This window comes from Mustela putorius, unplaced genomic scaffold (assembly GCF_011764305.1).
Source record: "Mustela putorius furo isolate JIRA1106 unplaced genomic scaffold, ASM1176430v1.1 tig00003834_pilon_pilon_pilon, whole genome shotgun sequence".
Taxonomy (NCBI): Eukaryota; Metazoa; Chordata; class Mammalia; order Carnivora; family Mustelidae; genus Mustela; species Mustela putorius.
The window spans coordinates 105446458-105460318 of NW_025421987.1; the positions used below are offsets into that span (position 1 = coordinate 105446458).

Sequence of the window (13861 nt, forward strand, 5' to 3'; positions counted from 1 at the left end):
TAAATAGAACAATCCGACAAGTTCTAACAACTGCAAATATTTACACACCCAACATGAGAGCACCCAGATATGTGACGCAGCTAGTAACAAACATAAAGGAAATAATCTATAGTAAAACAATAATAGTAGGGGACTTCAACAGCTCACTCACATTAATGGACAGATCTTCCAAATAGAAAATCAACAGGAAACTGGCTTTGGAATGAAACACTGAAGCAGATGGATCTAACATACAATCAGAACATTCCACTCTAAAACAGGGGAATATAGAGGGGCCTGGGTGGCTCAGTGAGTTAAAGCCTCTGCCTTCGGCTCAGGTCATGATCTCAGGGTGCTGGTATCGAGCCCCACATCAGGCTCTCTGCTCAGCAGGGAGTCTGCTTCCTCCTCTCTCTCTGCCTGCTTGTGACCTCTGTCTGTCAAATAAATAAATAAAAATCTTTAAAAAAAAACAGGGGAATATACATTCTTTTCAAGTGCACATGGATCCCTGTAGTCTAGTGATTAGGATTCAGCACTCCCAAGCACACATGGAACATTCTATGAATAGATCAAATATTGGGCCACAAAACAAGTCTCAAAAAATTCAGAACGAATGAAGTCAGACTATGCATGTTTCCCAACACTATTAAATTAGAAATCAATTTTCTAGAAAAAATTGGAAAGATTAAGACCTAAATATAAGACAGGAAACCATATAAGTCCTGGAAGACAGCACAGGCAGTAATTCCTCTCACATTGGCCATAGCAACATATTTCTATATAGGTCTCCTGAAGCAAGGGAAACAAAAGCAAAAATAAACTATTGGGACTTCATCAAAATAAAAAGCTTCTGTACAGCAAAGGAAACAACCTACAAAACTCAAAGACAATCTACTGCATGAGAGAACTTATTCGCAAATGACATACCTAATAAAGGGTTAGTATCCAAAATATATAAAGAACTGATATAACTCAACATCCTAAAAACAAACAATCCAATCAAAAACTGGGCAGAAGACATGAGCAGACATTTCTCCAAAGAAGACATCCAGACCGCCAACAAACATATGAAAAGATGCTCAATATCTCTCATTAGGGAAATGCAAATCAAAACCACAAGGAGATACTACCTTACACCTGTCCAGTAGTGAAAATCAAAAGCACAAGGCACCTGGGTGGCACAACGGTTAGGCACCCAACTCTTGATTTCAGCTCAGGTCATGATTTCCAGTCATGAGGTTGAGTCCCATGTTGGGCTCTGCATTTAGCGGAGAGTGTGCTTGGGATTCTCTCTCCCTCTTCCTCTGCCATTCCTGTTTGTGCATGTGTTCTCTCTCTCTCAAATAAATCGTCAATAAATAAGTAAATAAATAAAACAAGTGTTGGCAAGGATGTGGAGGAAAAAAGAACCCTTGTGCACCACTGGTGAGAAGGCAAACTTATGCAATCAATGTGGAAGACAGTATGGAGATTACTCAAAAAATTAAAAATAGAACTATCTTATGACCCAGTGATCACACTAATGAGTATTTACCCAAAGAATACAAAAAACTTTAAATCCAAGGGATATATGCACCGTTACGTTTATGACAGCATTTACAACAGCCAAGCTATGGAAGCAATCAGCGTCCATCAATAAATGAATGGATAAAGAAAATGTGATATATATACATATATATATATATATATATATGAATGGATAGAGATGTGATATATATGTCTCTACATACACACACACACAGATATATATATCACATACACATGCACGCATCTATAAATAATGGATTATTACTCCACCATAAAAAATAATAATATCTTGCCATATGCAACAATATGGATGGAGCTAAAGTATAATACTAAGTGAAATAACTCAAAGACAAATACCACAGGATTTCACTCATATGTGGAACTTAAGAAACCAAACAAACAAAGGAAAAAAAAGAGACAAACAAAAAACAGACTCTTGATTATACAGAACCGATGGTGGGAGGAAAGGTGAGTGGGGAGATGGGTGAAATAGGTGAAGAGGATTAAGAGTTCACTTACCATGAGAGCACTGAATAATGTATACAATTGTTAAATCACTATATTGTATACCTGAAACACACTGTTAATTTTACTAGATTTTTTTTTTTAAGTCACTGAATTACATGCTTACAATGGATGGATTTTTATGGTTTGTAAATTATACCTCCTTTAAAGCTGTTCCCAAAAATGTCAAAGTCATGGATGATAAAGAAAAACTGAGAAACTTCTCTAAACTAAAGGAAATTAAAGAGATAAAATAATTACAGACAGTACTTAATCATGGATTAGATGGGGCATAGGGTAGTAGGGGAACAGCTATAGCAGGCTTTATTTAGGATTGTTTGATGAAATCTGAGTATGTACCATAGATAAGAATAGTATCAGTAAATCAATGTTAAATTTCCTGATTTCTACTATTGTACTCACTTTATTACAGAATATCCTTGTTCTTAGGAAACACATGATGAAGGATTTAAGAACTAAAGGAGGTACAACATCCAATTTATTCTCAAGTGTTTCAGATAAATATAACCTGCAACTACATACATATGGAGAGAAATGATACAGCAAATGGGCAAAATGTAAACAAGTGACGAATCTGGGTAAAGGACATATGGGAGTTCCTTGTACTATTTTTGCCATCTTTATATAAAGTTTGAAATTCTATCAAAATAAAGTTAGAAAAAAAAGTTAAATTAACAGTACAGGCAAAAGGAAGTGGCTGGAGATGTACAAGTAACAAGCAGCATTAATCTTTTTTTTTTTTTTTTAAATAGGCTCTGAGCCCAACAGAGGGGTTGAACTCACAACCCTGAGATCAAGATCTGAACTGGAGATCAAGAGTCGGACACTTAACTGACTGAACCACCCAGGCACCCCAGTAAATAATCTATTAACATCACTGAAGCCTATCTCCTGAAAAGAAAATAAAACCCAACTCCTGCAGCCTATACTCATGAAGACGGGTTAGAGTAGGAGATACTCTAAAACACTGACAAGCTCTAAAACGTGGTGATTTACTGCCACTTCTCTTAGGGCCATGCTTCCTTTCCTTCATTTTCAATATAGGCATGACTTCAAGCTAAGAGCCAGAGGAGACCTTCCAGGCCTAAATCATCTGACCATGCCACCCAAAGAGCTAATTCTCCCCAGTGGGTTATGCCTGGACCTCAAGATTAAAGATTAAAAAGCAGATTTAAGATCTACAAAATGGCTCCTCAATGAACATAAGTACTTCCACATAAGTACTTCCACAACTAGCAGAGCATCTTACACAAAATAAATATACATTTTTCTCATGAAACCTAAAGGGCAGTAGACAGGGACAGAATGTTCATAAGCCTGCAGCCCAGGGGATGACAACAACAGCTGGCCTGATTAGAAACAATGTCTGCCTGTTGCTTTCCTGCCTTCTCTCTTTTTCCTCCCCTCTCTAGAAATGTAGATCTGTCCCTTTTCTCAAGTTTCCATCCGGCAGTATCTCTCTCCCTCACCCCAATCTCCCTTACTCTCTTATAATATACTTCCTACTTCAAATGACACATTTAATTTACTTTTGTGTTTTTCATTTCTTTCTCTGTAATTTTAGTAAGTGAGCAGAAAGAAATCTGAATTCGATGTTCATTGAATGTTTCTGAATGGTGAGATTTGGCTAATTTTTCTTCTTTGTACTACAACTTGAACTTCATACAATGATCTTGTGTTTTAACCAAAGTAAAGAGCACTGTGTTTTTTAAAAAATTCCTATTTATAGCATCATATCAATTCATTTTTAATATTTTATAATTCCATGTCCTTTGCTTTTGAAAAAAATAATCAGGTATATTTCCCCTACAAGTGATCTTTAATTTAGTTTTCCCCTAAGAGTGGCTCTCTGTGACAAAAAAAGAAAACCACTCCACCTACTCTCTTGCTTTTTATCCACCTTCCATGCCTTCCCCAGGACACAGAAAGAAGCCACAGAACCTACACAGAGCAGAGAACAATAGGGATAAGGAAGCTCTGACTAGGACACAGCTTTGAAAACTGAGCCTTGTACTATTTTACTCTCTATACTCAGTTAACAGGTTTCTCACCAGAAAGATGTCTGCATAGCCAGCCAAAGACTCTACTCCCTCTTGGATCCGTGCTCCACCAGAGTCATTCAGTCCAATCACTGGAGCCCCCACTGTCATGGCCTGGTCCATGATCTGAAACAGCAAAGAAACCTTTCATGAGACAACTGATCCTGTTAACAAAAACAGAATTTATAAAGCACCATGGTGTTTTCTGGAAAATGTTCTAAGCATACTTTTCAGGACAAGAGTCATTTATACTGGCTTTCTTCCCCAGGATTACTGGGTACCTTCATGGAAAACAAAGAACCAAAAATTTTTTTTTTAAAGATTTTATTTATTTATTTGACAGAGAGAGATCACAAGTAGGCAGAGAGGCAGGCAGAGAGAGAGAGAGGAGGAAGCAGGCTCCCTGCTGAGCAGAGAGCCTGATGCGGGACTCGATCCCAGGACCCTGAGATCATGACCTGAGCCGAAGGCAGCCACCCAGGCGCCCAAGAACCAAAATTTTAAGGGCCAATTAAAGCCCCTCAGGCATCCCAGACCCAAAGCACTTCCCAGCAGAAGGGGCAAAAACTGTTCCTAACAACCATTTCTAGAGCCTCAGGACTAGCTGTAATATTTTCCAGTAGCCAGTTTTGTTCCCAGTTATTTATTTATTTGTTTGTTTGTTTGTTTATTTTAAGTAGGCTCCATGCCCAACATAGGGCTTGAACTCATGACCCTGAGATCAAGAATCACATGCTCCACTGACTGAGCCAGCCAAGCCCTGCCACCACCACCACTGCAGCCCCCACTCCATCCCCGACCCCATTACTCTTTTGAAAGAACTGACAGTAGTCACAATAGCAAAGTTGATTTTCGTGAAAGTACATGTAGATCCATCTGTTAACCACAGGCCAGGCCCAGGCCTGCTTTTACTTGTAATAAGCCATATTTTCCTCATGGGTCAGTAGTTGAGAGCCTAATAAGTAACATTCCAAATAGCTCTTGACAGTTCACAAAGCACTTTCACTTCCATATTATTCATTTAACCATGATAACAGAGGCAGTAAAAAGAAAATCGGGGAAGTTTAGAAGTTAAGGGACTGGTCCAAGGTTTCAGAAACATATGACAAGACCATGTCTAGAATCCAAGTTTTTCATTACACAGGGAAGCGCTCACCAGCTACTAACAGTCAACCCTACCTTTAATTCCAAAGTTCTCCAAATATAATCTATACTTTTATTCATCTCCAGAGCATCTCATCACTAGCAGTATTTTTAAAATACCATCATGTAATCAATCCTTGTACTGCTCTTTATCTTTTAGTACCTGGACTCTCCACCTAGACCACAGGCTCTTTACCTGGACTCTTCAGAATCCCAAGCAGTCTATAAACAAATTTCATCCATGCCTTGGATGGGAAAAAATTTACATCTTTATCTTTATTAACTCTGGTTGATCTTTAGCATTTCCTTTAATAATGAACAAAGTTAAAAAAAAATACTAATAAAGTATTAGAAATACCTGTGACTTTGTCATTAATAGAAGCCATGGATATTTTTATGGCACATTCAAGTTGTTGCAGGTATTTTGAAGTAGGATATTTATTCATATTGTGAAATTTATTCATAAAAATACTGTGAAATTATAGCAGTTTGGATCCACAACTAAATTTCGTTACTTGAGGAATTAGAAAGCACATATATTACAAATGTGATTTTTTAAAATATTTTTATTTCTTTGTAATCCTACATATTTTATGCATGCAAATAATTACCAGCCCACCAAAGGGATCCATGATACAAAAAAAAAAAAAAAATGTTATAAACTCCTGACTGATGGGAACTTTGGGTCAGCACCCACCCCACATATAGTTCTGTACCCCAATACTCAATATGTACCAAGTGACTGATGAAAGTACTGGTCTTCAATACTGAATACTTACTTTGCAGATCTTCTGGGCATGCGCCCCGGACAGACTACCTCCAAAAACTGTAAAATCCTGAAAAGAAAACAATTAAATCAACAACTAAAATATAGTGACTAGCCAGGGACAGAGAGCCACAAGGAGGAGAAAGAAATGAAAAACTCTTAGCCAAAAGTTTTTGAGGGATTTTTAGACATTCAAAAAATTAGGAGTAGTCTTTCATTCATTATTCTATGAAATAATTTGTATCTTTAAAGGGAGTTCATGTATTGTTGGGAGCAAAAGACTTGCTCTATAAAAATGAGTCACAGCTCTATGGAAAGGAAAACTTTTCATGAAGAATTAACCTGAAAAATCAGATTCTAGAGATCTCAAACAGTGAGGCATTTCTATTACTAGAAAGTATCAGTCATTTTGATGAGGGAGGTGAAAAAAGTCAATCAGGGCCTTCACTGCTTCCTCTGGCTTATGGAGTTTCATTATCTTCCAATGTAAAGGGCTTCTTGAAGTAGGAAGGACCTCCTTCCTAAAACCATCTCAAAAAGACAGCAGCAAATTAAGAAGAGATTCAGCCCACGAGGACAAAAAAGGAAGAAGCAACATCCACAGAGGAGAGACTGAACAAACTCGAGGGGAAATGAAAGCTCAAGAAGAATATTTGACTTAGAGGGAACAAATGGAAGCCTATACACTGCAGGGGCAGTAACCACAAGGAGGGGACAATGCAGGAACCATGGAAAGTGGGGGTGAGGAGGGGTGAAAACAGACTGATACAAAGTCTCTGTGGGGAGCAGTTGGATCCCACAGGGTCTCTCCTTCATCTTGAGAAGAGGAAAGGTTTATTCGCTAAAGCAACTTCATCAGAGGGGCTCTGGATTCAGTCACCAGCAGCAAAAGAACACGAAAGTGAGTCTAAAAACACATGAGATCAGGAACCTGTACACTGAATGATGAGCCAGCACTGGGCTCTCCTTCCCCTCTACATGTCTCCCCAGAACATACCTATGGCCAATTATCAAGCAAGAGACTGAGGCTGCTTCTCTGGAAAAGAAGTTCCCCACAAAAAGCAACTAAAACATCCCTCAAGTCTGAATGCAATCATCCCTTGTCCTCAGCCCACAGCACTTGCACAGCATCTCTCTCACTCTATCTGTACTGAAGACCCTCCTGTCCTGCCCCATTCTATACACAAAATAATTAGCATCTTCAGGACAGAAACTCTGGCTCAGTTTTTTCCCTCTCCCCTCCCCCTATCCCTACACAACCCTACCCCATGGGCTGATAAAAAGTATCAACTCAGTGAATTTTTGTATCTGCTCAGTAGTTAGAAGGTTGAGCCCAGACAGCATAGTAACTTTCTTTGTTCTGGCTATCTGATTAATGCTTCCTTCTGTACAAGTTTTTGCCTAGCTCTCATAAATTACAAAAAGGAGAAATCATTTCTTCTAGTTAAGCATTTGGTAGACCCATCTGTAACACAGTTTTTTTTGTTGTTGTTTTTGTTTGTTTGTTTTTTTAATTTTTTATTTTTTTATAAACATGTATTTTTATCCCCAGGGGTACAGGTCTGTGAATCGCCAGGTTTACACACTTCACGGCACTCACCAAAGCACATACCCTCCCCAATGTCCATAACCCCACCCCCCTTCTCCCAACTCCCCTCCCTCCAGCAACCCTCAGTTTGTTTTGTAAGATTAAGAGTCACTTATGGGTTGTCTCCCTCCCAATCCCATCTTGTTTCATTGATTCTTCTCCTACCCACTTAAGCCCCCATGTTGCATCACCACTTCCTCATATCAGGGGGATCATATGATAGTTGTCTTTCTCTAAAACATTTCAAAGGGAATTCATTAAGTAAATGAGTATTGTCTAAGTACAATACATTCAAAATTACCCGAACATGGTTATTTTACTATTAAACCCATAAACAAGCTTTATAATTTTAGATCTATAAAAAGGAACTAAACACTTAGAATTATATGCATATTTCCACCTCTGGTGGGGGGATGGGGAGAGGAAGTAATCAAACCCAGAATAGTATAGTGTTAGTTTACTATAAGCTGCTCTAACAATTACCACAAATTCAGTGGCTTAAAGCAACGTAAATCTATTCTCTCACAGTTCTGTAATTTCGAAGTCCTACGTGGGCCTCACTGAGCTATACTCAAGATTAGCATTGTTAGGCGCCTTTCTGGACGGTCCAAGAGAGAATCATTTTTCCTGCCTTTTCCAGGTTCTGGAGACCGTCTGCATTCCTTCATTCATGACTCCCTTCCTCCATCTTCTTAGCCAGCAGTGGCAGGCCCTTCTCACAACACACCATTTGGAACTTTGCTTCTGCCTCTCCTTCTCTTAAGGACCCTGTGATTATATTGTGCACACCTGGGTGACCCAGGCTTCTTTATTTTAAGGTTAGCTAATTAGCAACACTAATTCCATCTGCAGCTTAATTCCCCTTTGCCATTGAAGCTATCATTCATAAACTTCAGGAATTAGGAGTTGGACATTTTGGGGGACCATTATTCTGCCTCCTATACTATATTCTTCTACGGTCTCAGTGTGAAGAAACTTTATCTGTCTTTATGCAGCTTAAGAAAATTTGTTCTAAAAAAAATTAAAAAAAAAAAAAAAAGAAAAGAAAATTTGTTCTAATACTTTCGGGAAAGCCCAAAACCTATGGTTCATGGAGTCTAGTGCCTTCCACCCAAGCTGCATTCACAGCACTCTCTCAGTCGACACAATGCCCAGGACATGGATGCCCTCCAGGCACACACCCAACCTGCCAAAAGGAAACTCACTCACTTGGATTAAACTCCTGGCCTGGGACTTTTTATCCGATTAATGCCCTGTGATCATCACTCAAGACTATTGATTCTTTTACCCTAAGAAAAAACACATACTATAGTATAAAACTCTCAACATATGCACTGAAAAACAGAAAGTAAATCCCTCATCTGCCCCCACTGAAAAACAGAAAGTAAATCCCTCATCTGCCCCCACTACAAGCAAGTTTTCATTCCCCAAAACTGCTTTCTTGTCATATCTTTTGCTCCTGGCTCTGCCCTCCAGGAACGCACAGCCTATTGGAGTTATTAAATACCTGACTGAAGACATAAGCCAATCTTCCATTGATTCGGCCCCGTCCAGTGACCACACTGTCTCCAGGAAACTATCAGAAAAATAGAAAAATAAGAGTTAAAAAACCCAAATATGTCTTTTAGTGAATTTAGCAATGAAAGACCAAAAAAAGCCCAAAACAAATGCGCACCCTAAATTTCTTGAAATTCAGTATGAATCAGGATCATGATGGAATCTCCTCTTCCCCTGCTCAGCTCTGCAACAGCAAGCCGTAGGCTACTGCTTTGTCAATAGAAGTGAAGGGCACTATAGTTAGAGATCATCTTCTTCCAAAAACAAAATAATTAAAACTCCCTAGAGCTGCAACTACCAAATGCCATGGGAAGGAGAAGGGAATAGAATGACACATGGCAAGTCTACAAAGCCACACAGCCCACCCCCAAACCTTACGGCAAACCCATCATTTTGCTTGGAATCCTGGAATACTATGTGGCCCATAATGACTCAAATGGAGCCAGCTGATTTGGTGCCAAGTTCCCAAATCTTTGGTCACTAACAGCATATATGCAGACCCAAGAAAAACTGATCAAAAGTGAGTCCAAAGAATTCCGCATACCCATGGAGAACACCCAATTAAAAAAAAAAAAGAAAGTATCGGTGACTCTGACCCCAAAAGCTCCATAAACTTAGTATGACAAAACAGGAAAATGGTCCTGCTTTAGGGGTCTCTGTTGCCTAGACAAACTAGAACACAACTAAAAGACATTCTCATCTTTCCTTCCAAGTTTGTCAATCCATATTTGTGAGATCTCTGAACCCACAACCAGAGCCCTGGAAACTGGGCCAGAGTCACACTGCCCAAGGTCTAAGCAGTCCCACTCACATTCCTTCATCTGCAGACAAAGGTTAAGTAGGGGAATCTGGAGGCCCAATACTACTTCTCCAGAGGCACCTCTGCAACTTCAGGCCCCAAACCTGAAAATTCTTAAATGTACTTTTGAGTTCCAAAAGGTCTTCATTAGTCTAGTGGGTAGGCCAGCACAGCAACAGCTAGAAAGTGCAACGTAGTGGCTCACACCACCATGTGAAAACATACCTTATTCTTCTCAGCAGCCATTCCAAAATCTGCACATCTGTGTTCCACAAACATGTCGCTCTCAACAAAACTGCCAGGGTCCAGCAAAACACTGATCCGCTCTCTGGCAGTTAGCTTTCCCTACAACACAACAAAAACCATTTAGTGGGGTCATCATAGGCAAAGTCAGTAAGCAAGGAGCATTCATGAGAAGGCCAGGAAGACAGAGTTTACCCCTTCACCTCTCATGAAAGCCTCTATTCCATCAACCCGCCCAAAACACAGGTATGACAAGTAGATTTCAGCCAATAAGGACATCAGGGCAGACAGGGAGTTTCAGGAGCCAACAGGGGAAGGCAAATAAGGAAATGGGAGGAGGAAAAGGTGAAGAGAAGTGGGGGTAAGGAATCCTGACCATGGAACAATATACTAGTTCCAAAAACATTTATTGGAGACTTAAGGAGCAATCATGGAATAAAAAGAAGAATGGAGGAGGTGGAAAACTAAAGTAGGCTTAGTGAAGAGTCTGAGGCCACATACACAGATTCACAAGCTTCTTCTAGGGAACTCCACACAAACTCACCTCACTAGTGGTCAACCCCAGGGACACTTCTGGGACTACTTACTGATTCTTCTCCTGCCTCCTCCATGGGCTCCTCTCACTATCCTATATTAGGGGCTCTGCTTAGGGACCCCACACCTGACAGTGACACTATGATACCGAGACAACCGCACAGAGGTAATAGCTCAGAAGAAAAGGAGGGGGACAGAGAGCAGTAAAGAGCTCACTTGAGAAGAGTTTAAAAAAAAAAAAATGCTGCTTGGGGACGGTGAGGTTGGAACCTTCAACTTATCAATAGCTTCTGTTGCTTGGACTCTCAAGCCCTTACTCAGAGCAAGCCAAACAGCCAGGCCCACTGTATTCCAACCTCCCTCCACCCTGGGGGAAAAAACCACCTCAAACTGGCTTTTTTTTCCCCCATAAGAAAGTAGCCAAAGCCAGTGAGGTCTTTCTAAAACAAACAGGCCATCATATACACTATTGTGTAAAGTAGAATTAAGTTTTCCAGAAAGCAATTTGGCAACATATATTAGAGTGTTAAAAATATTTCTATCTTTTGACCCAGTAATTCCATTTCTGGGAATCTGTCCTATGGAAATAGTCCAAAAATTTGTTTTAAAAAGGGTGGAGAGAGGGATTTAAATCAAGTCAGCCTCCTGACTAAGTCAGCTCTAGCAAAAGAAAAATTGCTTCTTGAGCCTGCATCTAAGCCCAGTAGAGTCTACCCAGGAAGAAGTGGGGTGATGTTCCAGGGAGGAAGTCAGCAATGGGTCCCAACACAAAGAGTGCACAGGAGCACTGAAAGGCCTTTCAAAGGAAGATGCAAAGGTTCCTTCAATCGAGATAGAGCCACCCCAGGGGAGGGAGGGAAAATACTCCTGACACCACATACTCAGCCAAATTTTTTAAAGGTTTATTTATTTGAGAGAGAGAGTGCACCTGGGATGGTGCGGGGGAGGGACAGAGGGAGAGAGAGAGCGAGTCCCAGGCAGACTCGCTGCTGAGCCTGGAGCCCAACTTGGGGCTTGATCCCACCACTGAAGATCACGACCTGAGCCAAAACCAAGAGTCTGAGGTTTAAGGACTACACTACCCAGATGGACCCACACTCAACCAAACTTATATCTCACTCCCAAGGGTCAAAAATTACTACTATCTTCTCTTTAGAATAAATGACTCCTAGGGATTAAGTAACTTGTCAAAAAGGAACAGTCACCTTCATGTTTTTGTCAAATCAGAATTTATAACATTTAAATCAACACTCAAGGGGCATCTGCTGGAGTCCTGGGATCAAGCCCTGCACTGGGCTCTCTGATAGCGGGGAGTCTGCTTCTCCTCTCCCTGCCATTCCCCCGGCTTGTGCTCTCTCGCTCTCTTTCTCTGTCAAATAAGTAAATAAAATCTAAAAATAATCAATCAATCAACATCCAGTTTAGACTTCAATAAAGAGCTAATTCAAATCTCCTCACTAAAGATCCTAGCGTTCCACCCCACTCACCACCCCTCACCACACTTGACAGTTGTGCCTCAATGACCTTCACCTCTAAGAATTTCACTTCTCTATCTTCCAGATTGGTGATTTAACTCATTCAGCACATCAGTCCAGATTCACACACGTGTCAGTGAAGCACTGCATGAGCCTAGTTTCAAGTCCCAGGTCACTGATCTGGGCCTCAGTTTCTCCTGCTGCTAAATGGTCCACACAGCATATCTCTAAAGGCCAGCTGTCTTGCCTCAAAAACCTCCCTGCCTCCGACAGGGTCCTTTCCTACCCAGCATGTCGATGCATGCTAAGACCTCAAAGGCGTTCTGCCAGCATTGAGGGGTCAGAAGTTCCACAAGTTCCCCGTGCACACCCCGCCCCAGATTACTTTGAGATTTTGCCCACGTTAATTCCCCTGCCGTATGTTCCGATTTTCCTGCTTCCATAAGAGAGGCAGAATTTACCACGCTTTCACGGGGCAGGAGAATAAACAGATTTTTTTCCCCCTAAGTGCCTATCATCGCTTCCGTAGCTATACCAATAAGATTGTGAAGGAATAAGTACTACTAGTTTCTTCTTAAAAAAAAAAAAAAAAAACAAAAAACTGACTCCTGGGACGCCTGGGTGGCTCAGTTGGTTAAGCAGCTGCCTTCGGCTCGGGTCATGATCCCGGCGTCCTGGAATCGAGTCTCGCATCGGGCTCCTTGCTCAGCGGGGAGCCTGCTTCTCCCTCTGTCTCTACCTGCCATTCTGTCTGCCTGTGCTCGCTCTCTCTCCCTCTCTCTCTCTGACAAATAAATAAAATCTTAAAAAAAAAAAAAACCTGACTCCTAATGATTAAGTAACTAGTCCAAAAGTCTATAGATGTTAAGTGGTGAGCCAGCTGGGAGCCGGCCAGCTCCCTCTAAATATCCAAAAGCAAAGTGGAGAGTAGTAAAGCACAGTGGTGCTTATCTTCGTTTTACCTGCAACTTGGTAAAAGGCAACAGGTACTTAAGGTGAACCTTCTCGACCCCGCCCCTCCCCGGCATGGCGCTGATTGGCTGAAAGGACTGGGGCGTCGCGAGCTGGGCACTCTGTGATAGGTCGCGAACGCCGAGGGGATGGTCCGACCACCGCGGGACTCACCCGCTTATGCTGCGCATCTACGCGGCGCTGGCCTCCTCCCACCAATGCGGCCTTGCGCTTTTTCTCGATGCGATCGTTAACGGAGATAGGCTGGCTACACAGGTTGCGGACTGCGGGCCGGAGACTGCTCACCACAACGCTGCGGCTTGCTCCAGCCGCCAACACACGTATTGCCGCCGCCATTTCTGCTCTGCAGGCCAGCCCCCAACCTTGTGCGTCTGAGTACGCATGTGCGTCAAGCGTGGGCACATAGGGTTTTGCGCCTGCGCAGCACCTATGGGACGTTAAGAAGCTGTGGGTTGGACATCAGGGCCCTCTAAGGAGAAAAGGCGGAGCTTTTGAGACCCCAGACCCCACTAGAGCGTTACTTTAAGAAGGATAATACTGGTCCTCAGCTCTTGTGCCTTCCTTGCTGCACGGAAGAGGGTTTTGGTTCTTCTTCTCTGTCTACCTAGACCTCTAGTTTGGTCGTCCCACCACCTCCAGAAAATGAATAGATAATAGCAGATAGCCGACATTTGTTAAAAAACAAAAAACAAACAATAACAACAACAAAAA

General features: G+C 41.5%; 1 protein-coding gene across 1 annotated transcript in view; it reads right to left on the bottom strand.

Moving 5' to 3' along the window:
* The window catches only part of PCCB (propionyl-CoA carboxylase subunit beta), a 101171-nt gene extending 87640 nt beyond the window's left edge, over positions 1-13531 (bottom strand). Inside the window, exons 1-5 of the mRNA XM_004762456.3 lie at positions 13304-13531; positions 10152-10271; positions 9078-9146; positions 5996-6052; positions 4086-4199 (exon numbers count right to left, since the gene is read on the bottom strand). Of these exons, the coding sequence (XP_004762513.1) occupies positions 4086-4199; positions 5996-6052; positions 9078-9146; positions 10152-10271; positions 13304-13486 (543 nt within the window). The 5' untranslated portion in view covers positions 13487-13531. The remainder of the gene's footprint in view (positions 1-4085; positions 4200-5995; positions 6053-9077; positions 9147-10151; positions 10272-13303) is intronic.
* Between the last annotated feature and the right edge of the window lie 330 nt (positions 13532-13861).